The 27,990-nt window shown below is 35.6% G+C and overlaps 1 protein-coding gene across 2 annotated transcripts; it reads right to left on the reverse strand.

The window, feature by feature from the left end:
* Positions 1-412: 412 nt before the first annotated feature.
* Depdc1 (DEP domain containing 1) lies at positions 413-27,964 on the reverse strand. Of its 2 annotated transcripts, XM_055614388.1 has the most exons (12): positions 27,897-27,964; positions 25,929-26,194; positions 15,728-15,869; positions 14,216-14,337; positions 13,700-13,830; positions 12,909-12,956; positions 8,845-8,985; positions 6,419-7,240; positions 5,825-5,997; positions 3,068-3,244; positions 1,598-1,783; positions 413-922 (listed from the first exon to the last, which is right to left on the reverse strand). In XM_055614388.1, the coding sequence occupies exons 1-12, from the start codon at positions 27,942-27,944 to the stop codon at positions 782-784; spliced, it is 2,397 nt and encodes a 798-aa protein (XP_055470363.1). In that variant the 5' UTR covers positions 27,945-27,964; the 3' UTR covers positions 413-781. The 2 variants fall into 2 exon arrangements, with proteins under 2 accessions (XP_055470363.1, XP_055470364.1); XM_055614389.1 differs by lacking the exon at positions 6,419-7,240.
* Positions 27,965-27,990: the final 26 nt, after the last annotated feature.

Genomic DNA, 27,990 nt, shown 5'->3' on the forward strand with positions numbered 1-27,990 from the left:
GATATTGATAGCCTTACTAGATCATTATATTAAAAATATTGTTTTTTATTAAAATATTTGGTATCGTCTTTTGTTAGGTATTCTTAGCTGAGATCCAGTAGCTTTAGCAGCCTCACACAGATAAAAAGACTATTTTCTCATCTCCTTTTATAAGGTTGTTTTAGGGGGGAACTATAATCTTAACAGACTTCCTTTTGAGTAGAAATGTTCTCATGTCTTGCTTCATTTGCTCAAGTTTTTTTTTTAATTTTACTTTTTTTATTATTAGTTACATTTTATTAACTCTGTATCCCAGCTGTATCTGTTCCCTCATTCCCTCCTAAACCCTCCCTCCCTCCCTCATCTCCTCCCTGCCCCTTTTCAAGACCACTGATTGGGGAGGACTTCCTCCCCTTTCATTTGATCCTGTTTTATCAGGTATCTTCAGAACTGGCTACAAAGTCCTTCTCTGTGGCCTAGCAGGACTGCTCCTCCCTTGGGGGATGGGGAGGTCAAAGAGCCTGCCATTGAATTCCTGTCAGAAATAATCGCTTACTATGGGAAACCAGTTGGTTACTGAGCTACCATGGGCTTCATCCACGCAGAGGTTCTAGGTTATATCCATACATCTTTTCTAGATCCCACCATTTGCCTGCAAATTTCATGATTTCCTCGTTTTTGATTGCTGAGTAGTATTCCATTGTGTAAAAATACCACAATTTCTGTATCCATTCCTCTGTTGATGGACATCTGGGTTGTTTCCAGGTTCTGGCTATTACAAATAATTGCTCAAGTTTTTAAGTTAGTATCGCAGACTGTGAAGCTTTGGGTTTCTGAAATTCAGTATTGGTTGCTTGATTGTAGGTTTGTCATCAAAAAGTGCTGCTTCACTTTCAGCGGTTGGAAATCTTTTCTGATATATCAAGGGGTATTCCTTCTGAAACTTAAAAACGAGGGGAAGAATTAGAAGTTCTTGAATATTAGTTCTCTACATGAAGCTAGCCAAGTATTCTTTCACCTGACTCTTGCTTTTCTCTGAATTTGTGAAGGGGATCTGTAGGATCTTTCAGACCCCTTTCAGTGTTAAAACCTTATGATGCTCTTCTGTCAATCTCACCCTAAACCCAAATCTTTCTCATTGGTAATGCCAATGAAGGCCACATGGATTTGGTGCAGTTTGTAGTCCTTTCTTGAGTTTCTCAGGCTCTATTCTTTCTAGAATCATATGGCTATTGCCTCTTGCTTTAGAGCTGAAAGTTCTAAACAGTATTAGGGATGAGTCATTAAGAAATAGGTATTATAATCCGGATTTTACTTATACTTTCCTGAGCTAATTCAAGATATAATTATACAAAATACCAGTAACATAAGAGAGAATTAATTAATAATACTGTAATTATTTTAAAAATAAGATAGAATAAAACCAAACAGATATTCATTCACATACTTTAAGTATATAATGAAGAATTATATATATTTATACATAATTTATTTATATCTATATATTTATATATATATTCTATATATCTAAAAGTTAAAATTTTATTCCAAATTTTAGCAATCATTGATTAAACACTGGAAAACATTTGTAAGATAGAGAAGTTGTACATTTTCGCACCTGTCTCAGCTTTCTTCTTTTCTCCTTTAGAGGCAAACTTTTACTTCTAATAATATTCTCTAAAAGTTCTGTAATTGCAGCTTGAGAAGTTGAAATTTTCTGTTCATCAAATTCCTTAGTACTAATCTGCTTACAGTAAGAATATGTTGTCAAAGGAACAACTAGTCCATCTCCATGATTTTTAACCTATCAGTGAACAAAACCAGACAGTGAAAATCTGTACATTCTGGTCATATTTTTCCTATATAGAATACTTTTGGTAGAATCTGGTATCTGTCATTTTGGCATCAATCAAACATCCAGTGTGATAAGAAAACTGAATATTATACATTAGACTTAAGTGAGCAGGATCTAAATCCAAGCTCCACAATCTATTTTATACCCTGAATTAACTTCTCCTGGTCTGTTTCCTCAGTTTTAAAATAAAAGGTTGTAAGAGAAAATGTATATTATATCATTAAAGATAGCTATTCTCATTTGAACCACAGATTTTATTATTTGAAGTATAAAACATAATAATCTAAATGCTTTAATTCAGTTTAAAATAACGATATTTTGCCTTAATAATGAACTATTGATCCAATATTTTTGAGAACCAGAGCACTAGCAGACCCCATATACTACTGACAATAGAGTTTAAGATAGAGTTATATTTATAGTAAGCCAGTGCAATATTACAATAGTATATATGAGAAAAAGCACAAACAAAATGTGCTGGTTAGCCAGTGTCTGAATATGGTGGATACTTGTTGCTTAGTGTTTTTGTTTTGTTTTTTTCCTAACAACTTTTTTTTCCATTCTACTTATTCTAATCCTCTTCTTTTTACTTTTAGAACCAATTCTGCTTTAACTATATAGAATATATCAGAATAAGACTCTTTCCAACCTATTTACCATCAGATTTTCAAAGGATAGACATTTAACTTGGCATAAGACAACCCATATATAGGGACTGGAGAGATGTCCCCAGCACCAACATAAACACTTGACCAAGTGGCATGCTTCTGTAACACCAAAGCTGACGGTAGATTCTTGAAGTTTTGTTTAGCAAAATTAATGAACTCCAAGTTCAGAGAGAAACCCTATTTCAAAGTCAAGTTAGAGAGTAATAGAGGAAGATTCCTGAAGTTGCTCTAATTGCCTCCACATTAATGAGCATATGCATCTCCATATCACAGTTTTTTTCTAACTGCATGCAGAGGGATTTTTTTTCCCCATTGGATTTGAAACTCAGTGTTGTATACAAGAAATTTAATAATCATATTCCTCATAATGTAGAGAAAGCATTTGTTAACAGAGGGCTGCAAGAAAGGAAAGGCCAAGAAAAGTCCCAGTGCTTTTGAGTCTCCAGGCTAGATATATTCCTGACTTGCTTATATGAACTAACAAGTGTCCATTTTTTATGGGGTTACTTTGAGACGAATCTGTTACTTGCAAAGAACAGAGATTTTTAAGGCTCAAAATACCTACATGGCCCTTTCTAATGTAGTCAAGATGTTTCTCCACCGCACTCTGTAAATAAGTGGGTACTTGAAGAATTTCCTGATGATGATCCATTAGGAAAGAAACCAGTCTTGAAGCCAGAAGCTCATCAAGATCCTCTTCTTCTGTACAACACAGCACACATCGAGAAAAAGTATGTATCATCTACAAAAAGATGGCAACTTAAGAACCTAAGTTTTCATAAAAATAACAATGTCAATAATTTCTACTTTGCATTACATGATGTATGGAGATAAGCAGCCTTCAGTGTTGGACACATAAAAATAATTTATTATAGTTAGAAAGACAATAAAAATTGTATTACATTACATTACATTACATTACATTACATTACATTACATTACATTGTTATGTAGTTTGGTAACAGAGTTCCAAAGGATTATGTATAACAGGTGTTTTTCATTTTGTTATAATTTTATTAATATCACATGTCCTATTAATATAGAGATAGAAACCTTAAGGCAAAACTTGTTAGAGGACAAGGACTTATCACATTAAACTAATTCCACAAAACCACAAACCAGAAGAATATATAACATATGGAATTTATATTCAGTAGAAGTTGCAAAGTTAGCACTATTTATTTAAAATTCTGGAAAATAGCTATGACAATTAGTAGCCATTGAGACAGTGACTTAATGTATACGTCTCCATTTCTTTCATAAGGATTTTGAAACTCTCAAAAAGATTTTTGCCTCAAAAATCATTACTCTCATAGCTATATAATCTATATCTATAACACACAATAATTATAATATTTAAATTCTATTTTAAGTACCTCTACATTATAGATGATGACTGTACTAACTTGAAATATTCCCTTTTAGTTCCAAGGCTCAGTTCAATGCTTCTTGTCTATATTCATTTTTTCTTCTTAGAAACCGTTTTACATTTATAAATATTATCTCAGTGTGGCTGACTAAAAAAAAAATAAAAAAAAACTACCTTCTGCCTTGATTTTTCTTAATAAGGCTCATATTTCCAAAATTCTGTTGGATAAATTTTATTTGGATGCTCTAAAAACTTTAAAACCAAAAGTAAAAAAATCTAAAATTATCACCTTTTGATATACTATTCCTTAATAAATTCTTATGCTTTTCAATAATATTTTAATTATTCAAGAATTTTTTTTTATTTATTCTTTCATTGTTAGTGAACTCTCCACAGTGATGAGCATAACAGTTGAGTGGAGTACCCAAGCTTAATATGAGAACATTTTATAGACTTAAGTTGGAGTCTAAAAAGTGACAATTCTTTTTATTTTTTATGTATTAAAATTTATTCACTTTATATCCCACAGTAGCTCCTCCCTCATCCCCTCCTAGTCCTACCTTTCTTCTGTCTTCTCCTCCCACACCCCTCCCCCAGTCCATTGATAGGGGAAGTCCTCAGAGAAACAATGAAAAAGTGAAGTTTAAAGATTCATTTCCCATTAATATCTGCACATAAATCCCTCTGTTCTCATTCTCCAAGGAACCTGAATCTGGAATTGCTTGGCAACACTTTTGTTGTTTTGTTTTCATAACTTCATGTGCACAATGATACAGTTTCCCTGCTGCCATAGTCTTTGAAATACTTTTACAGATTTTACATTGATTGTTTACTCATTCTCTACCTCCTAGTTGTAGTACCCTTAGATTTTAATAGTCCCTGCAAATCTACTTCCCTCCCATATCAGACAGAACTGATGATACAAGGTAACATAATATGGTCTGACTGAGCAGATCAATCACTGTGATGTATACAAAATGGACAAGAAAACAAAGTTTCTAAGATTAACAAAAGGTGAAAATATCAGAGCCTAAGAACAAAGAATTTGTGTTAAAAGTATTTTCTCCTAGAGAAGGTCAAGTTTTTAAGGCTGTTTTGGCTTTGTTTTAAAGTTTAACCAACTTTTTAACCCAAATACTGGGCATAAAATAAAACAATAATGAACTGACCAATCATACAAACAAGTAAAAACTACGATCTTAATCTTGGTAGAATAGTCTACCAATATGAATTACTAAACTCCATTCTGTGCTTTGTATACATGGCTTTGCTTTTCTGGAGATTCTTTGTTTTCTTTAAAGTGATGTAAAAAATATTTTTATTTTATTATTGAAAGCTTTTCTAACTCAAGCATTAAAAGATAAAAATATCACTTAAATAGTACTATCAAATATCTTGGTCTTCTTTTAATTGATAAACCAGGGCTTACTCTTTCCATTTAAGAAACACCCCCAGACACAAACAGACACACACACACACACACACACACACACAGAGCGAGAGAGAACTTCATGAGGTCAGGGAGAACTTGAATAAAGAAGGGTCTTTTGGATATGATAGTACTAATTAACTCATGAACTCACAGCAATTGTTGCCTGTACAAGACCTGCATGAGATCAAATCAATCAACATTCCAGAATGGAGGTGGAGGGACTTACAAGACCTATCCATAGCAAAGGAGCTACTGACAGCCGATGACTATTAGGGCAGGGAGATCAGTTTTGTTTAGGAGTGTGGACCTAGCTGAGATAATGATGCTCCAGTGAATGGCCCTATATCCATGTACATACGATATGAGAAACATTAATTGGGCTCAATGAGTTATTTAAAAATGAGGATATGAAGTTGAGAGAAGAGGGAGAGAAATATGGGGTAAAAATGGTCAAAATACATTGCATACATATATAAAATTTTTGAGAAATTAATAAAAAATATATTAAAAAATCAACTTACCAATGATCTTGTACCTATTTCTTCATGAAGTTTGGGCATATCAACATTTTGACTAATTCGAGAAATCATGCGCATTAAGAGTTGAAGCTTTCTACGATTTGGTGGGGGAAGTAACAAACAACATAACTGAAGAGCATTGATGGCAACTCTCTCTAAATGAGGTTGCAGCAAACCTAAAAGGCAAAGTCACCCCCACCCCCCAAAAATCATCAGTGACAATAGGTTTCAAATGAATAGAATACAGTTATATAATGAAGGTAATATAATATCTTAGTATTTTTCTTTTAACTATATTTACAAATTTCTATATTCCTTTAAAGTATAGTAATCACTATTGTTTTGCAACCTATTTCTAAGTATTAAAATACTTCACTTATAAATAAAGTGACACAGAGTAAGTGAAATTAAAGGAAAAGAAATTAAGTGCTTTAGGTAGGGTAGAATAAATGTTGGTTATACCGTGACCAAAGTCTTTTATATTAATTTCTTTTCAAGATAAAAAAAAAAAAGCAATTTCAAAGAATAAAAGCCAGGAATATAAAACAGAGTTAGTAAAAATTAAAAGTCAACATTGCAAGCACTGAAAAGTCTTACTTTGTGTGCCAGTCAAAACAGAAGCAGCTGGAGATAAAGAATTTTCTGAAAGTTCTATTGTACTTTTGCACAGTCTTTTATTGATTGTGGTACTAGACTCTCTGAGCTCACTTTGCACACTTGTACTGCCTTGTCCAACATTTGGTTTTATTATAATTTCAGCCACTGGTTTATTTATATTACTATTCTTTCTTGTACTACTTTTTAAAAGCAAACTCTGAGATCTACAAAGCTGTTTTGAGTTGTATTTTCCATTACATAATTCTTCTTGATCTTGAACAGTCAAAGCAGAGGTTCCAGTACAGTGTGGCTGCTGAATATTTTCCTCTGAGTAAAGATTAAATAGGGATTTATGTTTGGGCATTGACACTAAAGATTGCTTACTATTTTGTTCTTCTATGTTCGGAACAGACTGGTAGAAGATACTGGTCTTCTTTTTACTTGGCATATCTATAATTCCTTCCAAAGAGGAGCACCTTGGTTTGATGTTAGAGGACAGGGCATTCGTATTACTTAAGTTTATTAAATTATGACAGCTTCCTCCCATTATGTCATTAGCACTAGCTCTTCTGTTTCTTAAATTAACTAGCTGCATTTTCTTGGCACATCTTTCTTGAAATCCTTGATCAATTCTTTGTAGTCTCTCAGTAGAATCCAATTCTTCACTGCTTTTGTCTTTGTAAAGCAGGCTGAAAAGTAGACACTCAGTTGATTTGAAGGAATTCAGATTGCTTAAATGATGGATTTTTGAAGACCATGGATCATCCTGGATTTTATGTATCCCACTTGTTCTATCTGAAATTTTGATGTAGCCACAAACAACTACCAGAAAATAAAACAAAAATTAAGATGCAACTGCAAGACAGTGGACAAAAGTAAAATAAAAACAAAGTAAAGATAAAAAAAAATAAAGCATTACTATAATATACACTGTTAGTAGAGTTGCTTAATTTGGAAGCCACTTCAATAGAACACATGCAATATTCAGTTATAAACATGCGAGACTGACTAGAGGTATTTCCATTTGTGACATAAATCATTTAAAATTAATTTAGTGACCTAATTAGAAGGATTGCATTATCTATCAATCTATCTATCTATCTATCTATCTATCTATCTATCTATCTATCTATCTATCTATCTATCTATCTATCTATCTATCTATCATCCTGATCTTAGCTCCTTCCCTCCTCTCCTCCCAGTCCTACCCTCCCTCCCTGTTCCCCAATCCTATCTCCCCTATTCCTCAGGTAAGGGGAGCCTCCCCAACTCCAGAATCATCTTGGTGTTTATGGGAAGACTGGTTCCAGGGATGCCCATGGACAAAATATGCAAATTTAAGTCTCATATAAAATGGTGTACCATGCACATACACTTAACCTATGCATTTATTTAAAATAATCTCTCGATTACTCATATAAATAAAACAGGTTAACCACTATGTATATATTTATTGTTTAGAGAATAATGAGAAAAACAAAACAAAACATCCTGAAAGTTCTGTATTAAAAGCAAAATATTTTTGATTGTAAATTGGTTGAGTCTAGAGTCTAGGCAAAAATAGAACATGAAGATCATTGACAACTATACCTATATTTGGTCTCTATTCTTTGTTATTAGCATAGAACTCCTAAAATCCTTGGATTTTCCTGAGTGATCAGTCTTGTCATTTAAAGGTGTTATTACAATATACATGAGTTTGTGCTAATGTAGCTCATGGCTAGCCATATATCTGCATTGCCTACAACCTCTTGGGAAGAGAAGGGAGATGGAGATTGATTTAAAAAAAAAAGATAGCAAAAAACAAAAAAAAACCTTAATCAGCACACAGTCATACCTACTTAATAAAATGTGCTTAAAGTTCTAAAACAATGAAGCTAAGGTAGCTTTGGGTTGATGAATACAAATATTTTCAGGGTGTCTTTCCTGAGAGAGATAGACGCTCTGTGTCACCCCCACTCTCGTCCATGTGCATCTCTTCTCTTTGTTCCTGAATTCTATCCTTTTTAAAACAAATTAACAAGCATAATTACTTTCCAGAGTTTCGTGAGTGAATTACTAAATTATAGAGGAATAAAAACAAACCTTTTAAATGGTAGTTGGCTAAGCATAAGTATAAGGAGCAAAGAGAATTTATTTGTTGCCAGCACCAGAAGTAAGAGTACTCTTATGGATCTGAATTTTTCTCCTGTAGGAACAGGGCTAACTCTAGGAAGCTGCGTCAGAACAACATAGAACTACATAGCAGCTGATTTTAAGGCAAGTGGTGTTAAAGCGTATTTGAACTATTTGAACTGGTATAGACAAACTATTATTAAATTTTGAAATAATTTGTAGCCTACCACATTCATATTTACCATGTTTTAGACCTTTAAGAAAACTTAAATACTTTAATAAATACATTTAAATATAAGTAAAATACATACCCAGAATATTAACAAATAATTCATAATATTCAAATGTAAGAAGAGGTTCAGGAAGATCTAGAAAATAATCTGCAACTGTTTTGAATACATCACGTTCAAATCCAACATAAGTTAGATTATTGGTGTCATTACTTCGTGGCCCTAAGAAGCAGAAGGCAAAAGAAATGTGCAAATATATTTCAATTTAAATACAATTAAAAGTACATATAAATTTAAACTTATACTTCATGAGGGAGCTGTAGTTAACAATAATCAATGTTACAACATATAAAACTCATCAATTAATTTCTCTTTCTTTTTAAAGATATATTTATTTTATGTGTATGAGTATTTTGCCTTCATGCATATACATACATACATATATATATATATGTATATATATATATATATATATATATGTATGTATATATGAACCATGGGCACGCCTGGTGCCATGGATCCTCGGAATTGGAGTTACAGACAGCTGTAAGCTACTATATGGGTGTTGGAAATTTTTAAACTGGGTCTTTTAGAGGAACAGACACTGCTGTTAACCTCTGAGCCATCTCTCCAGCACCACATCTGACTTTTTCACTGTAAGCAGCTTCTGGCTAGGATTTTTAAATATATATTTTTTAACATTTAATTAATTTATTTAATTTATTAAAATTTATTCACTTTGTATCTCAGCTGTAGCCCCTCCCTCTTCTCCTCCCACATCCCTCCCCCAGTCCACTGATAGGGGAGGTCTTCCTCCCCTTCCATCTGACCCTAGCCTATCAGGTCTCAGCATTGTTTCCTCTGTGGCCAGGTAAGGCTGCATCCCCCTGAGGGTGGGGGGCAGGGTGACCAAAGAGCCAGCCACTGAGTTCATGTCAGAGATGGTCCCTGTTCCCCTTAACTAGGGTACCCACTTGGATACTGAGCTGTCATGGGTTACATCTATGCAAGGGTTCTAGGTCATTTCCATGAATGGTCCTTGGTTGGAGTATCAGTCTCAGAAAAGACCCCTGTGCCCAGTTTTTTTTGGCTCTGTTGTTCTCCTAGTAGACCTCCTGTCCCTTCCAAGTCTTTTATCATCACTTGTTTCATAAGATTGTTTGATAAGGTTTCATAAGATTCTTTCATAAACTCCTAAAATATGCTCAAGTATATAACAAGGACATTTGCCCAACTATGTTCCTAGCAGCTTTATTCATAATAGTCAGAATCTAGAATGAACTCAATCTGTCCCTCGATTGAGGAATGGATACATAAATTGTGGTACATTTACACAATGGAATACTACTTAGCAATTAAAAACAAGGAAATCATGAAATATATAGGCAAATGGTGGGAACTAGAAAAGATCATCCTGAGGGAGGCAGCCCAGAAACAGAAAAACACACATGGTATATACTCACTTATAAGTGGATATTAGACATACATTATAGGATAAACATACTAAAATCTGTACACCTAAAGAAGCTAAGCAAGAAGGAGGACCCTGGTAAGATGATCAATCCTCATTCAGAAAGGCAAACAGGACAGACATCAAAAGAGGGAGAAAACAGGGTCTCTGAAAGATTCTACTTAGCAGGGTATGGAAGCAGATACTGAGATTCATAGCCAAACTTTTGGCAGAGTACAGGCAATCTTTTATTTTAATTATTTTAATATATGAAAAACCATACATAAGGTAAAATTTATGGTACATTTTAAAAGCATCAATTATTTTAGTGAGATTTTGTTGCAATTTATTTTGTGAAGACAAAAATACTTGAATGATACAAATAATTCTTCTAAACTATCCTTTGTATGTCAATACTTTTATAAATAAATTTTACTTTCTTTGAAAGTTCTTAATGAGCCAGGTATGGCACACGCCTGTGATCTTAGCACTCACAGAGGCAGAGGCAGGTGAATCTCTGTGAATTTGAGGCCAGTCTGGGCTACAAAGTGAGTCCAGAATAGCCAAGACTACACAGAGAAACTCTGTCTCAAACATCCCACCTCCAAAAATTCTTAATGATTTTAATATTTTGCCATTGTTACTTTTTAGACTTAATAATAATATTGAAATAATTGTGATTATTAATCATTGTTGACCTATAAAAAAAAAGTTTTGTACATAGGCTAGAATCCATAAGGGGAAAGAAGTTAGGAATTTACTCCCTTAGAAATATTTGCTCTGGGGTCTCTAATTTAGTGATCTCTAAACTATGACTTGGGACTCTTCCTTATAAAAATCTTTAGGGACATGGTTTATTATCAACCCTCCTTTTTCCTGAACCAAATTAAGTTTTATTTTTTTGTTGTTTAGAAACAAAAACATAGAATTTATAGATAGATAATTTAGGTTTGAGTTCTAGGTTCTTTGTATTAACAGAAGTTTCTGAGAATCTTGATTTTTAACTCTGGGAAAAAAAGTTGTGAATAATATTCTTAAGACTAATTTGTAAGATTAATTTTCCTATAGACCAGTGGTTCTCAACCTAATTAGTGCTGTGACCTTTTAATGCTGTTCCTCATGTTGTGGTGACACCCAACCACAAAATTATTTTGTTGCTACTTCATGACTATAATTTCATTAACTGTTATGAATTGTAATGTAAATAGTTCTGGGGATAGAGATCACACCGCACAGGTTGAGAACCACTGTTAAACGCTCTATTTAAATACACTGTCAGTAACTGAAATCTAGTTAAGTTAAATAACTGTTATTATTTAGGTAGAATATAAACTGGGAAGGAAAGGAAAATACAAATTCCTAAAGATAGACAGATAAATAGCTGTGAGCATGCTTATCTGTGTTGTTAACCATGAATTATAGGAGAGGAAGGCAGTTGAGCAGTGACAAAAGAAAAGGTCTATGCTTAAATTCATGCTCTTCAATTTAATTCCATGAATAAAATGTTTCTGCAATGTATTTTATAATGGATTTTTAGAAATTAATTACATTTTATTTACTTTGTATCCCCCCTGTAGTTCCCTCCCTCTTCCCCTCCCAATCCATCCCTTCCTCCCCCTTCTCCACGCATGCCCCTCCCCAAGTCCACTGGTGGGGAGGTCTTCTTTTCTTTCCTTCTGATCCTAGTCTCATCAGGAGTGGCTGCATTGTCTTCCTCTGTGGCCTGATAAGGCCACTCCCCCATCAGAGGGAGGTGATCAAAAAGCCAGCCACTAAGCTCTTGTCAGAGACAGTCCCTGTTCCCATTACTATGAAACCCACCTCGAGACTGAATTATCATGGGCTACATCTGTGCAGGGGTTCTAGGTTATCTCCATGTCTTTTCATATGAAATAAAGAATATGATCTTCAACATTTACAAAATCCCATTAAAACTTCAAGAATATTAATTTTATAACTGGCAAGTGACACCTATCACTAGATGTATTTTTTTATTTTATTAATTACACTTTATTCACTTTGTATCCCCCCCATAAGCCCCTCCTTCCTCCTCTCCCGATCCCACCCTCCCTCCCCCTTCTTCATGCATGCCCCTCCCCAAGTCCACTGATAGGGGAGGTCCTCCCTTCCTTCCTTCTTAAAATACATTTTAACTTTTGATAACTTAAAAGCATATACCTTGGCAAATTTAAAAAATTATTTTGAAAGCAGTAAGAGTTTTGTACTGGAGCTAGAGGCTTATGATGCAAGCCTCTATCACTGATTACCAAGAAAAAGTTTGAGCAATAAAATGCTAAAAACTGGCTTGTAGATTAGTAGCATAGTTTTTTTCTATTAATACATTCTATGAAGTAATCTACCATGAGAAGGATGGGCCTGGGCTTTATGCAAATTCATTTCTGATATAAACTTTTCCACTCATATGCTATTTTTCTTCTAAGCTGGAATTTTTAAGCCTTTGGGCCTCACTGTGGCAATTAATCTTATATGTCTCTTAGTCTATGATTTATTTGAATTGAGCCATTAATGACACATTCTATTTACAAAATCACTTTTTGCATAGAAAATAAAGAGCTTATAATCAATTCTACTCATTGACTATCATTTGACTCATAATTTTAAATATTTTCTCCATTCTTGTTAAACACTAACAATATCACACAAACACACACCACACACTTGTGGTTTAACTTACAGTTTGCTAGGCACTTCATAGCAGACAATACCCAGTGTGGAAGATCCTCTAGATTAAAAAATAAATGCCAAAAATGTATATTAAGCCAAGAAGTTTTCATGATATAACTTTTTTTTTAAACTTTATACCTGGCATAGCACCAAGGGCATCTACTGGTCCAGCACAAATAAATATTTTAAAATACAAATATTTGAAAAAGTTATAAAGATCTTGAGTTTGACTCTGTATATGAGTCAAACTCAAACAAGTAACTACCCAAAATCAAAAATTAATTATCTAGGAGAGAGTTGTTTAGATATAAATTAAATTTCATCTTTATCTACTCTACTACTTCTCTTTAGCCCCACTTTAGTTCTATTGCTATGTTACATGACTATTACTGATTTAGGTGTCTTTCACTGAAATTAACTATGTCTGAATTCAAGTTACTATACATTGAAGCCTACTTAACATATTTAAGTTGGCACCAATATCCAGCTTGCTCATCACTAACATTTTAGCAAAATATGTGACATATTGTAGCTCTTTAGCACGAGTATTGCTAATAATAATAGTCTTTATTGTCTATTTTATTGTCACTGTCATTTTTCTAAGTCATGTATTAATTCACTTTAGCAACTAATTTTTATGATAGCATGAATATTTACTTTAAAAAATTCCATCATTATTGATAAATGAATGTGCCCTTGGAAAGGGTTCCACTTTCTATATCTAGATTTTTCCATTACTCCATAAATACAACTTTGGTTATCAAATCTGAAAAGATTCCAAAATCTTTTCTAAACACCTACCTGATTTGTCTTGTAATATAACCACACCATGTTTACTTGCATTGGCCATGTTGTACATTATATACTGAGGAATTATTTGGTTTGGGTTTATGAGTTCCTCTATTGATGGCACACCTAAAATGGTTCGCAGGCTAAAAAGAAGAGAATGAACAATTTTTTTTCTTTATAAAATAAGAGATATAGACTATAAAGTGAGCAACAAACAAAGCTACCAAAGTACTTTATTTTTCTCTTAATAAAAATCAAGTATTATATTAACTATCAACTTTTGCATATTTACAAAATTCAGAGGAATCCAATAAATATCCCAAACTACAGTGATGACTTTAATTAAAAAGGTAAAACTTTTCTCTTTATACTATACTAGATCAGTACTAAAAGTAATTACTAAAAAATATACGTATTTAATTTCTAAGCTTTAAAAAATAATGTTTTATTCATGTGCATATTTGGGTGAAAAAATAAAATTAATAATCCACATAGTTTAGAATCTATCATAAATTAATTTTGTCTTACTAGATCATAATAACGTATCTCCAAACTTCTTCAATATCTTCCTGGCTTATTTCTCTGTTTTCAGGTGCATTTTCTTGATCTTCACTGATTATTCTTTCATGATTTATCTTTTCTTTATTTTCCTGAAGAAAAAAAAAATGCCTTGTGTTGTTACAGTCTATATTTAAACTAGAGGAATGTTGAACACATTTAACACAGATTGTGTATGTGTGTGTGTGTGTGTGTGTGTGTGTAGGACTGAAGCTGACATTGAGTGTCCTCCTTGATGGATCTCCACTTTATTTATTGAGGCGTTTTTTTCATGTTTAGTAGTTTTATTAGTCAAAGTCTACTGTGGAGTTACATACAAAGTGTCTGAAAAGTAATAGGACACATAGTTTTCAGTTTTGCAGCTTTCCCAACACATGCAAATGAACTTCATGTCTAGGTACTTTATAATTTGATTATAAAAGAGACAAGTTGAAGAGTTATACAATTCTAGGGCTATTGTTTAAATCATGAATATTCTCTAATCTGGTCCTACTAGGTGGTGGAACCTTTAAGAGGCAAGACCTCATGGAAAGGAACTGAATCACAGGCAGCAGGATTTTGGGGGAGCTACTGGTATCCCAAACCAGAACACTTTTCTTTCTTTCACATTCCAATTTCCACAAGTAGCTTCCTCCTACACCTGCTCCTGTAATGATTGCAGTGCCTTGTTATAAAACCAAAAGTAATAGGGATTAACCAGGCCAAAGAAGAAGACAAATGCAACCAGTCCTGATGGGACCTGATAGGCTAGGCTCAAATAAAAGGGGAGGAAAACCTCACCTATCTGTAGACTAGGAGAGGAGCATAGGGGAAGAAGAAGGAGGGAGGATGGGATTGGAAGGAGATGAGGGAGGGGGGGCCACAGCTGGGATACAAATTGAATAAATTACAATAAATGATAATAATAAAAAATTTAAAAAAAAGAATGTAGAAGGAGGAAAAAAAATTCCAACCCTTGGAAACACTAGAAAAATTAATATAGGCATTAACTTGTATGTTCTTTCTTACTATGTACTTCCTCAAGATAACCATTACATAATGTGGAAATGTTCAACTATGTGTAGGCTTGTTGACATTTTACAATGGAACATATGTATATTTGTATACAAATGTGTTCTTTAAAAGTAATTTTTTAAAAAAGAATATAAACTGAAACTTTGCCTACATGAAGACTGAGTCTCAGGTATTTTATGACAGTGGTGGAAATCTGGTTAACACACCAAATAGGAAGAATAATAATGAAAAAATATTAAATACAAAAAGCCTTTTCAAGAATACCTCATATTCTGTAATATACTGTATTCAACACTGTTTCTGCAAGTTCCAAACACATTCACATATTTTTTTTCTTTGTTTTTAGATTTTAACTTATAGATTTCATTATTGGCTTCAAATATTAAAGCATCACTTATTTTTAATGACACTATTATCGAACAAATGGTAATGCTATGCAAACAACTGGTTAATAAAATAACATTTTACCTGAGAGAACTGTAATCCATGCTTCTTAGGAGTTTTATGAGATAAGTTTCGTAATTTAAAAATACCATCTTTATCTGTGTTATTTTTTCTGATTTCTATATGTCTTTGTGGAAGAGTTTTAAATGGAGAAGTTGCAGGAAATCTAGTTTAAAAATAATATGGAGTTAAACAGGATGTGATAACAAAATCGTTTTCAGAGTATATTTTAAAAGTCACAAAGAATCTGATTTACTTATATTTTCAAGTAATGAAGAGTCTAGATAAATCAGTAATACATTAAAATACATTAATACATTTATAGTAGTTTCTTCCTTTCTTAAGTATACTGTGTGGGGGAGGGCAAGATGTCGGTGCCAGGATGACTCTCATTCTGACCAGCAGCACAGCAGGATCAGCACAGTGACCAGCTGTCAGAACTCTCTGCCATAAAACACAAGTGATTGTGTTTCCCAGGTGAGAGGATACCCCACGGTGGGGGATTCAATCAGCTTTAACTCACCCGGCTAAACCAAGGAAGAGATCCTGGTTCTGCCAGACGCTTGGTCGCCAGCCAAGAGCTACACGCCAGGGTGATCTGGTCACTGTCTCAGACTGAACTTTGGGCCCAGAACATGACAGACTGGATTTTCCAGTCGAGAGATAACCCCACGGAGCAGGAAACAACTGGGACCGACCTTAGGTCACTGAGACATCCCTGGAAAAGACTCGGGTTCCACGGGCGCCCCAGGAGCCAGCCCAGAGCCAGAGCCGGGGACCCAGGCGCCTGCACAGAGGAGCCAGCCCAGAGCCAGAGCCGGGGACCCAGGCGCCTGCACAGAGCCCTGCCTGCACGCCTGATTCGCCACCTCAGATAGAACTGTGGGCCCCAGGGCCCCAGGGCATCAGAGACTGCGTTTCACTGTCAGGTGCAAACCCACAGAGAGGGAAACACAGTGGTCTGATCTCAGAGCATTCAGCCGACACCCCCAACCGGAAAAGGTGAAGAATTAGGGGAAGATATAATAAAACAGATTATGGTCATCTGTAAAGAAATACAGGAAGATGCAGCCAAACAGTTTGTTTCACTGAAAGAAATAAAAGAAACAGAGGAAAGTTCAAACAAACAGCTGAAGAAATTGAAGGAAACACAGGAAAATACAGTCAGACAGGTGAAAGAAATCAACAAAATGGTTCAAAATCTGAAGATAGAATTGGAAGAATTAAAGAAAACACAAATGGAGGAAATCATGGAGAGGGAGAACCTAGGAAAGAAAACAGGAACTACAGAGGTAAACATAACCAATAGACTATAAGAGATGGAAGAAAGAATCTCAGGTGTGGAAGATACAATGGAAGAAATTGATGTATTCGTCAAAGAAAATAATAAATCTAAAAAATTCCTGACACAAACCATCCAAGAAATCCAAGACAACATAAAAAGACAAAACCTAAGAATAATAGGAAGAGAGGAAAAAGAAGATTCCCTCCTCCAAGGCCCAGAAAATATTTCCAACAAAATCATTGAAGAAAATTTTCCCAACTTAAAGGGAAAAAGGCCAAGTAACATATAATGGCAAACCCATCAGAATCACACCTGATTTCTCAACAGAAACTATGAAAGCCAGAAGAGCCTGGATGTATATCATGCAGACCCTAAGAGAACACAGATGTCAGCCTAGGCTACTGTGCGCAGCAAAACTCTCAGTCCTCATAGATGGAGAAAACAAGATATTCAACGACAAAAACAAATTTCAACAATACCTACACACAAATCCAGTGTTACAGAAGATACTAGAAGGAAAAATACAACCCAAGAAAACTAACTACTTTCAAGAAATCACAGCAGAGTCAAACGGTTCTTGAGTCGGGAGTGAGGATTAAAATTAATAAAATAAACACACAGCACATAGGAAACTTTTTAAAGGTCCAGACTCGACAGCCAAAGCAAAAGGCAGGCTGCCACAGCAAGCAGTGCAAGCAGGAAGTCTCAAATCTCTGCCTCCTCCTCTGCCTCCAGCCCTATGACCTCTTTATTTGTGAGAAGTTTCTTTTAGCCAATAAAACATCTCAGAACAATGGGTTAATTTCCACAAGGAGCATGAGGAAGAGGTGTGACCCTCACAAGCTATCCCACCTGCTGTCACAAACAAAAGGAGATGGACTTGCAAGTTCTTCTCTGCCATTAATAAAGCCCTACTAAAAGCCATCTCTCGGACGAGATTTAAATATCAAAAGAGGCCACTGGAGTCACAGCTCCCAACAGGAAATAGATAACCTCCCTACAGCAAAACTAAAAGTAGCCAAACACACAAACACACTACCATGGCCAACATCAATATCAAAGGATCTAAAAGTCACTGGTCATTAATCTCCCTCAAAATCAATAGACTCAATTCTCCAATAAAAAGACACAGACTAACAGAATGGATGCATAAACAAGACCCTACATTCTGTTGCATACAAAAAACACACCTAAATCACAAAGATAGACATTACCTGAGAGTAAAGGGCTGTAAGACTGTTTTCCAAGCAAATGGACCCAAGAAGCAAGCAGGAGTAGCCATTCTAATATCTAATAAAGTAGATTTTCAACAAAAATCAATCAAAAGAGATAGAGAAGGACACTTCATACTCATCAAGGGAAAAATCCACCAGGAAGATATGATAATCCTGAACATCTATGCCCCAAATGCAAGGGCACCCACATTAGTAAAAGAAACTTTAATAAACCACACATAGACCCAAACACATTAATAGTGGGAGACTTCAACACCCCACTCTCAACAAAGGACAGGTCAACAAAACAGAAATTAAACAAAGAAACAATAACTCTGACAGAGGTCATGAATCAAATGGACCTCACCGACATCTACAGAACCTTTTACCCAAACACAAAAGAATTTACCTTCTTCTCAGCACCTCATGGAACCTTCTCCAAAATAGACCATATAGTTGGTCACAAAGCAAACCTCAACAGATACAAGAAGATTGAAATAATCCCTTGTATCCTATCCGATCACCATGGACTAAAATTGGACTTCAATGACAAAAATAGGCAAAGGGTTACAAACATATGGAAACTGAACAACTCGCTTCTAAATGACAGCTGGGTCAGAGAAGAAATAAAGAAAGAAATTAAAGATCTCCTAGAATTCAATGAAAATGAAGGCACAACATACCCAAACTCATGGGACACAATGAAAGCAGTGCTAAGAGGAAAGTTCATAGCACTAAGTGCTTTCAAAAAGAAATTCAAAACATCTCATGCAAGCAACTTAATGGCTCCCTTAAAAGCCCTAGAAAAAAAAGAAACAGACACACCAAAGAGGAGTAGACAACTGGAAATATTCAAACTCAGGGCTGACATCAATCAATTAGAAACAAATAAAACAATTCCAAGAATCAATGAAACCAAGAGCTGGTTCTTTGAGAAAATCAAGAGGATAGACAAACCCTTAGCCAAACTAACTAAAAGGCAGAGAGAAACTATCCATATCAACAAAATCAGAAATGAAAACAGAGACATAACCACAGACACTGAAGTAATCCAAACAATAATTAGGTCTTACTTCCAAAGTCTATATGCCACAAAATTTGAAAATCTAAATGTAATGGACAATTTTCTTGACCAATTCTACATGCCAAAGGTGAATCGAGACCAGGTAAACCAATTAAATAGTCCTTATTCTCCTAAGGAAATAAAAGCTGTCATCAAAAGTCTACGATGCAAAAAAAGCCCAGGGCCAGATGGTTTCAGCACAGAATTCTACCAGACCTTCAAAGAAGAGTTAACACCAATAGTCTTCAAACTATTCCACAAGATAGAAACAGAAGGAACACTACCAAACTCGTTTTATGAAGCCACAGTCACCTTGGTACCTAAACCTCACAAAGACCCAACAAAGAAACAGAATTTCAGGCTCTTCTTCATGAACATTGATGCAAAAATACTCAATACATAAAATACTTGCAAACCGAATACAATAACACATCAAAGATATCATCCACTACTACCAAGTAGGCTTCCTCCCAGACATGCAGGGGTGGTTCAATATATGGAAATCCATCAATGTGAACCACCACATTAACAAACTGAAAGAAAAAAACCACATGATAATCTGCTTAGATTCTGTAAAAGCATTTGACAAAATCTAACATCCATTCATGTTTAAAGTATTAGAGACATCAGGGATACAAGGCACATACCTGAACATAGTAAAGGCGATATACAGCAAGCCTATAACCAACACCAAAGTCAATGGAGAGAAACTTAAATCATTCCCACTGAAATCAGGGACAAGGCAAGGCTGTCCACTCTCTCCATATCTCTTCAACATTGTTCTTGAAGTCCTAGCTAGAGTAATAAGACAATTGAAGGAGATCAAGGGGATACAAATTGGAAAGGAAGAAGTCAAAGTATCACTGTTTGCAGATGATATGATAGTATACCTGAGTGACCCCCAAAATTCTACCAGGGAATTCCTACAGCTGATTAACACCTTCAGCAAAGTGGCTGGATACAAAATTAACTCAAAAAAAAAATCAGTAGCCTTCCTGTATACAAAAGACAAAAGGGCTGAGAGAGAAATTAGGGAAACAACACCCTTCACAATAGCCACAAAGGACATAAAGTACCTTGGTGTGAACCTAACCAAGCAAGTCAAAGACTTGTATGAAAAAAATTTCCTGTCTCTGAAGAAAGAATTAGAGGAAGATATGAGAAGATGGAAAGATCTCCCATGCTCATGGCTTGGCAGGATTAATATAGTAAAAATGGCCATCTTACCAAAAGCAACCTACAGATTCAATGCAATTCCCATCAAATTACCAACACAATTCTTTACAGACCTGGAAAGAAAAATTCTCACCTTCATATGGAACAACAAGAAACCCAGAATTGCTAAAACAATCCTCTACAGTAAAAGATCTTCAGGAGGTATCTCCATTCCTGATCTCAAGCTGTACTATAGAGCAACAATACTAAAAAGTGCATGGTACTGGCATAGACACAGACTGGTGGATCAATGGAATCGAATAGAAGACCCTCACATAAATCCACACTCTTACGGACACCTGATTTTTGACAAAGATGCCAAATCCATTCAATGGAAAAAAGATAGCATCTTCAACAAATGGTGCTGGTCTAAGTGGAAGTCTACATGTAGAAAAATGCAAATAGATCCATACTTATCACCCTGCACAAAACTAATGTCCAAGTGGATTAAAGACCTCAACATAAAATCAGACACACTAAGCCGCTTAGAAGAAAAAGTGGGGAATACCCTTGTACTCATTGGCACAGGAGACAACCTCCTGAACAGAACACCAACAGCACAGGCTCTAAGAGCAACAATCAATAAATGGGACCTCATGAAATTGGAAAGCTTCTGTAAAGCAAAGGACACTGTCCTCAGAACAAAATAACAGCCTACAGATTGGGAAACGATCTTCACCAACCCTATATCTGACAGAGGACTAATATCCAGTATATATAAAGAACTGAAGAAGTTAAACAGCAAAAAATCAAGTAATCCAATTAAAAAATGGGGTACAGAGCTAAACAGAGAATTCTCTGCAGAGGAATATCAAGTGGCAGGGAAACACTTAAAGAAATGCTCAACCTCATTAGCCATCAGGGAAATGCAAATCAAAACGACCCTAAGATTTCACCTTACACCCATCAGAATGACTAAGATCAAAAACTCAAGAGACAACACATGCTGGAGAAGTTGTGAAGAAAGGGGAACCCTCCTCCACTGCTTTTGGGAATGTAAACTTGTACAACTACTCTGGAAAGCAATTTGGTGCTTTCTCAGACAACTAGGAATAGCGCTTCCTCAAGATCCAGCTATACCACTCCTAGACATATACCCAAAAGAGGCTCAAGTACAGAATAAGGACATCTGCTCAGCCATGTTTGTAGCAGCCTTATTTGTAATAGCCAGAAGCTGTAAACAGCCCCGATGCCTCTCAGTGGAGGAATGGATGCACAAATTGTGATATATCTACACAATGGAATATTACTCAGCAATAAAAAACAGGGAAATCATGAAATTTGTAGATAAATGGTGGGATCTGGAAAAGATTATCCTGAGTGAGCTATCCCAGAAGCAGAAAGATGCACCTGGTATATACTCACTCATATAGACATATAATATAGCATAAACCTACTAAAATCTGTACACTTAAAGAAGCTAATCAAGAGGGAGGACTCTTGCTAAAATGCTCAATTCCTATCCAGAAAGGCAAAGAGGCTGGACATCAGAAGAAGGAGAAAAAAGGGAACAAGTCAGGAGCCTGACATAGAGGACCTCTGAAAAGCTCTGCCCAGCAGACTATCAATGTAGATGCTGAGACTTATGGGCAACCTTTGGGCATAGTGCAGGGAATCTTAGCAAAGAAGTGGGAAACAGTAAGATCTAGAGAGGACAGGAGCTCCACAAGGAGAGCAACAGAACCAAAAAATCTGAGCACAGGGGTCTTTCCTGAGACTGCTATTCCAACCAAGGACTATGCATGGAGATAACTTAAGACTCCTGCCCAGATGTAGCCCATGGCAGTTCAGTATCCAAGTGGGTTCCATTGTAATAGGAACAGGGACTGTCTCTGACATGAACTGATTGGCCTGCTCTTTAATTACCTCCCCCTGAGGGGGAAGCAGTATTACCAGGCCGCAGAAGACAATGCAGCCCCTCCTGATGAGACCTAATTTACTAGGATCAGAAGGAAGGAAAAGAAGTCCTCCCCTACCAGTCGACTTGGGGAGGGGCATGCATGCAGAGGGTAGAAGAAGGGAGGGATTGGGAAGGGAGGAAGGAGAGAACCATAGGGGGGGTACAAAGTGAATAAAGTGTAATTAATAAAGAAAAAAAGTATACTGTGCACATTTCAGTTTTGCTTATGTACAGTGCTGGGTTACAATAGGTACTAATTTGGTTGAAGAAGTAACACATAAATAGGTCTACGAAACTGTTTTGAATCTCTTTGAAAAAAAGAAAAGTCATAGCTGGGCAGTGGTGGTATACACCTTTAATCCCAGCACTCAGGAGACAGAGACAACAGAGCTCTGGGAGTTCAAGGCTAGGATGCTTTCAGGATAGCCAGGGCTATACAGAGAAACCATTTCTTGAAAAACAAACAAACAACAACAACAACAAAAAAAAACAAACAAGCAAACAAATCATAGTTTGTATATAATATTTCCAGCCTTTGACAGCTTGTTCCAATTTTGGTATTTTGACTACGGTACATTTTATTTTTCATCGTACTATAAAGCATTTCAATAATACAAACAAGTACAGAATATAAACCAGCATGCATGTATGTAACCATCAAACAATAGAATTTTTGATATTTTAGCAACTAGTTGTCATTTTTTAAGTGTAAGAAAGTCTTTGCCTATTTAAATTCTTACCCCACTCCTGAGGGAAATCACAAACTGATCTTGCCTTTTATGTGTTTAGGCTTTTAATAAATATATTTAAACAGTATAGTTTTGTGTATTTTTCTTTTTTGGTATCTTTTATCATATTCTAAATTTATACTTAATGTTTTAGAGGGATTAAAAACTTTCTTTACTGTAATATAATTTTTATATTATCGCATAAGAATTTTATTTTTCATCCTGAGGTATTTAAAACAGGTATAACATTTTGTTTTTAAAGACATGGAATTTTAAATATGTATCTGTGTGTAGGTATATATACATTTAGTGCAGGTTCCTTCAGGGGTCAGAAGCATCAGATTCACCTTCATCATTTTATGACAAGTTAATATAATAATGCTACATTATAAAAGTAAGGTCCATGAATCTGTTTAGCAATTAGAGAATTAATGAAACTTAAGGTCAATAATAATGTTACTGAAATGTGATCAAAAAAACTTTTATAACATAAAAAAACACTAGTATATATTATCCTTCCAACTTCCTATTTTATTATACACTATTCAATATTCAAAAAATTTTGAACTTTGTAGCTCACTACTTTCAACCATACAGTTTTCTACATAGTTTTAATTGACTTAAGAGCAGCAATACTAGGTCCAAATCTTCACTCTCCCTTCTCTCTCCCAGCTCTAATCCCCCAGCCTCATCTCAAGCTCTGTAGCAGACTGCCTATTGACATCTCCCTCTCCTCATCATCCCTTTGTCTCACCTCCAACTTCTAAAGAATTCTCTGGGAAGCAGATAAGCCAGGAAAGCAGGCACGCAATCTTTGGATCTCCACTCTCTTTCCTACAAACCCAACCAAGTCTCATCTCAAGCTTTGTGGCCTCTCCTTTCTCTTTGTCCCCATTCCCAGAGAACAAGGCAAATATAGGTGGCACACCCTACTTTTATCCCTCTTGTGGTTCCTCTCAGCATCTGCCATTTCTAGCACATCTCTAACTGTCAGCTCCCAATACCAAGAAACATATTCTAACCAGAAGGACCCCTCAGTGGGTACAATTGGCAGGAATTAAGGGGCATTCCCTACCAGACAATTTCAGCCACTACTTTCCTAAGAACCAGAGAGAACAACAGAAAACAAACAATTGAACACCCACCTGTTGCTATAATGTTCTTGTGGAATGTATACAATTTACCCTTGTTCATTCTAATGCTGATTTCTCTACTCCACTACCAGGTTTCAATAGGGACATTGCATTGTGGTGTTTATTCTAAGCATTACCTGTCTCAAAGTTTATGTAAACATGCCACCATTTGTTCTCTGTATTTTTAATAAAACAACCAGCCAATGCTGTGCAATGGAAAGAATAGGGTGAGACATCCTGGTCCAGAGAGGATAAGAAAGAAATGAGTGGGAGGGGTGAGAGAGCAGAGATCCACAGGACAGGATTTGTAACCACGAGGAGAGATAAACCAGATCTAAGATATGACTAAAAGCAAGTATAATGGATAAAACCTGAATGGTAGAAAAACTACGAGGGCTTGGAGGTTTAGGATGGAGTCATCATTTTCCAGCATTGTGCTCTAGGTTAACTAAATACATCCTAGTCTCTGTGATTTGGGTTTACAGCCGGTTTAGGAATAATCGCTGTTTAACTAAAACATAAATCAATATTAAACATTAATATTCAACAACAAATGGTGTACCAATATATGGTAGAATTTACAGTAATCTAGCAAAAACTTACATAGAAAGTAAAACTATACAGCAGTTTTTCAGTTCTGTTCCTTAAAAACAAAGCAAAAGCAGTTCTTAACTAGGAGCTTGCACATTCCTGAGTAGACAGACCCCCTGCAGATGAGCAAGGCTTCTACACAGCAGGCTGCAGAAAAACAAAAATTGATATATACAAACCCCAGAGAGACAGTTTCTTTAGGTAGAGAAAAAAAGTGGCTCTTTAACAAGGAAGTTTCATAAAGCTAGACATTGCCCGCAAAAGCAGAAAGCAAATCCCTTTGAGACAGGGTTCTTACTGGAGCAAACATTTGTGGACCCAATAACTTCCCAGAATGAGGAAAGGGTCAGAGCAAGGCAGAAAAAAAAATCTCTCCCAGGAAGCAGGAGCCAGAGACAGACTGAAAAGCCTCAAGCATCTGAACTGCTAAGATCTGAAAGGGAAGCTGGGTCTAAGAAAGTAAAGTCCTTAGGGAAAGATTTTGAGATTTAAAAAGATAATTTTCTATGTTGAAAATGGAGAAAGACACAATGGCACAGTGCTTCTGTATACCATTTGAGTTTGTTTCTCTTAGCATTCAAATAATTTTTTCACTAATGATTTCGGTTTTATATATCCTCTTTGGGAAAAATCAGGATAAGAGACTTGGAGAAAGAAGAGACTGACTGAAAAAACAGATGCTAAATTAAAGGCTATAGCACAGAGATTGGGGGAATCTTTGAATCAAAACAGAGAGCCTTCATAGCAATCTAATCGCGTACTTACAATAACACCAAAAGAAGTGGTTCCAGATGAGCTTCTTTATATTTATTTTTACTTTTAAAGTGAAAATATAATTACACAATTTTCCCCTTCTGTCTTCCCTCCAAATCCTTCCCCCTCCTTGCTCTCCCAAGTTCATGTATATACATATTCTAAATATATAAATACAGCCTGCTCAATCCGTATAAAGTTATTTGTATGTATATGATTTCAGGTATGACCACTTGGTATTGGAAACTATTTTGTTCTTTACCAGGGAAGACTATTTCTCTTTAGAAGGATGCTGAAAGCAGAGGTATTAATTAGGTTTTGTAATGATATATCTATTCAGTACCTGAATAGTTGATTGTTGTCATCAAGGTTTTCGGATCCCCATTTTCCTTTAATGTCTTCAATCACATGATTTTTAAGAAATTTTCTCAATAGTTGAATAGTCTGTTGTCTTGTAACTTCAGGACCAAAATTACTATTACTTCTTAATAGATCATAAAGCCAATCTACTGCTTCACCTGCAGTGAAACAATTGCTATATTTTTTTAAATGTTGTCTATGTGTTCTTAAAGGCATTCCTATTCGAAAAGATGTAGTTACTTCATTCCACTGTAAAGAGAAGAAAAATACTTTAAAAGTTTATAGCAAAAATGAAATCTCATTGGTTTGGGTATATAGCAAGTTCCAGGCTAGTTTGGACTACATGAGGCCTTATCTCAAAATAACCAAAAGGAACTTAAAAAAATCATTAGAGAAAGAAAATTCTTTATTTCACAGCCCATTATACTGTAAATATACCTGAAGGGGGAAAAAAAAAAAAAAAACCACCTTACTTGTGCTAAATAAAATCTTATGTCTAGTTTGTGACATCAGCACTAGAACATAAAGGTAGATACAATGAACACATCACTTTTTAATAGAAAAATATATGTTAGGAATCAGATTGCTAACAGTATTTATCAGAATATTACTTATATTCTGTTTATAGAATATTTGTGACACAGTAGTAGTACTGGCATCACAACACTTAATTTACAGCTGAAAACAGTAACTGTAATTCTTTTCCTCCCAAACCTCTTCATTGCTTACATTCAAGAAACTTTTTTGAACTCCTTCACAACCTGTTGTGCTGAGTATACAGTAGTAAAGTGACACATGCCTCTGCACTAAAAGACACCACAGGATACTTTTGAAATGTGATGTAGCACAGTAGATTTTTAAGGTCCCTGGGTGAAACATTTAGGATATGCTTAAGCTTTACTTTTTGTTTATTAATTTTTTGTTCTTTTCCTCTCTGTACCACAATATCGTTATACTAATACTTATCGCAATAAAAAAAAGCCTACTTTATGTCAAGTATTTGTAAGTACTTGGCAAACATTTTTAGTGTTTGTGCTTTCATCTAAGATAGTACATTTTTAATATGACAGGACTACCTCACTATGGTACACTGCAGAACTAAATTCCATCCTTTATATTGATAAACATAACCACCAACTACTTGTTGAGCAGTAGAATATATGTTAAGATCACCATGCCAGAAAGAGGTTCTTTTCTAGTTCTTCCATTTACCATTTATGTTGCTTTAGGAGCGTTCCCTCTTTGAACCTTGGTAAAGTAGGAAGACATTTGTAAGAGGATAATTTGCTTGTTATTCCATAGACTACTACACATTCTTATATACAGTGACTTTTAGAAAATCTCTTAAGGCAGGTATTGTAGCATTGTACCAATGCGGAAACTGAGGCTAGGTGAATCTTTTAATGTCATATAGCAAGAGGTATAGGACAGGAAATCCAAATGCACAGCCTCAGTGACCACTAAAAGTGGTTACTAAAAGCATTCTGCGTTTAGGTTCAACAGTTCTTTCCTAATGCTACTTACAAATTCTACAGTCAGTAAACCAGACTGTCATGCCTGGGCTTCCAGACTTGAAACTTTAAATTTCTTAAATTTGAGAGGTAGCAAATCACACGTAAGACTGGTATTTGAGAAGGGGGGGATATCTGAGGAGTTGTCTCGCAAAGTCAGAAAGTAGTGCAGCTTTGAGGCACTGCACTTTGGATCTGAAGCTGAGCGAGACCAGAGTGGAGTGCAACTCAAAGAAAGGGACATTCTGTGCCATTAGTTTTCCTCAGCACCTTTCTCACAAATCTTGGCGCCTTGAGTCCCTCAGGATATCAGATCCCCGGCTTATCATGGAATCTAGTAATTCTGCGTCTCCTCAGGAAACTTAAATCACTCACACACCCTAGTCCTCCAGATTCCTCTGGAAACCTAGGTCTCTGGTCCCTCTCCTCCATGCTCTTACCAGCTTGGTGGCCCGGTAAGGCCCAAGAGGAGCATCCCGACCCTCCATGCTGTCAGTGCGGAGTTGAGCCCATGGAAGCGGCGGAAACAGCGCT

This window comes from Psammomys obesus, unplaced genomic scaffold (assembly GCF_907164565.1).
Source record: "Psammomys obesus unplaced genomic scaffold, mPsaObe1.curated_primary_1811, whole genome shotgun sequence".
NCBI classification, from domain to species: domain Eukaryota; kingdom Metazoa; phylum Chordata; class Mammalia; order Rodentia; family Muridae; genus Psammomys; species Psammomys obesus.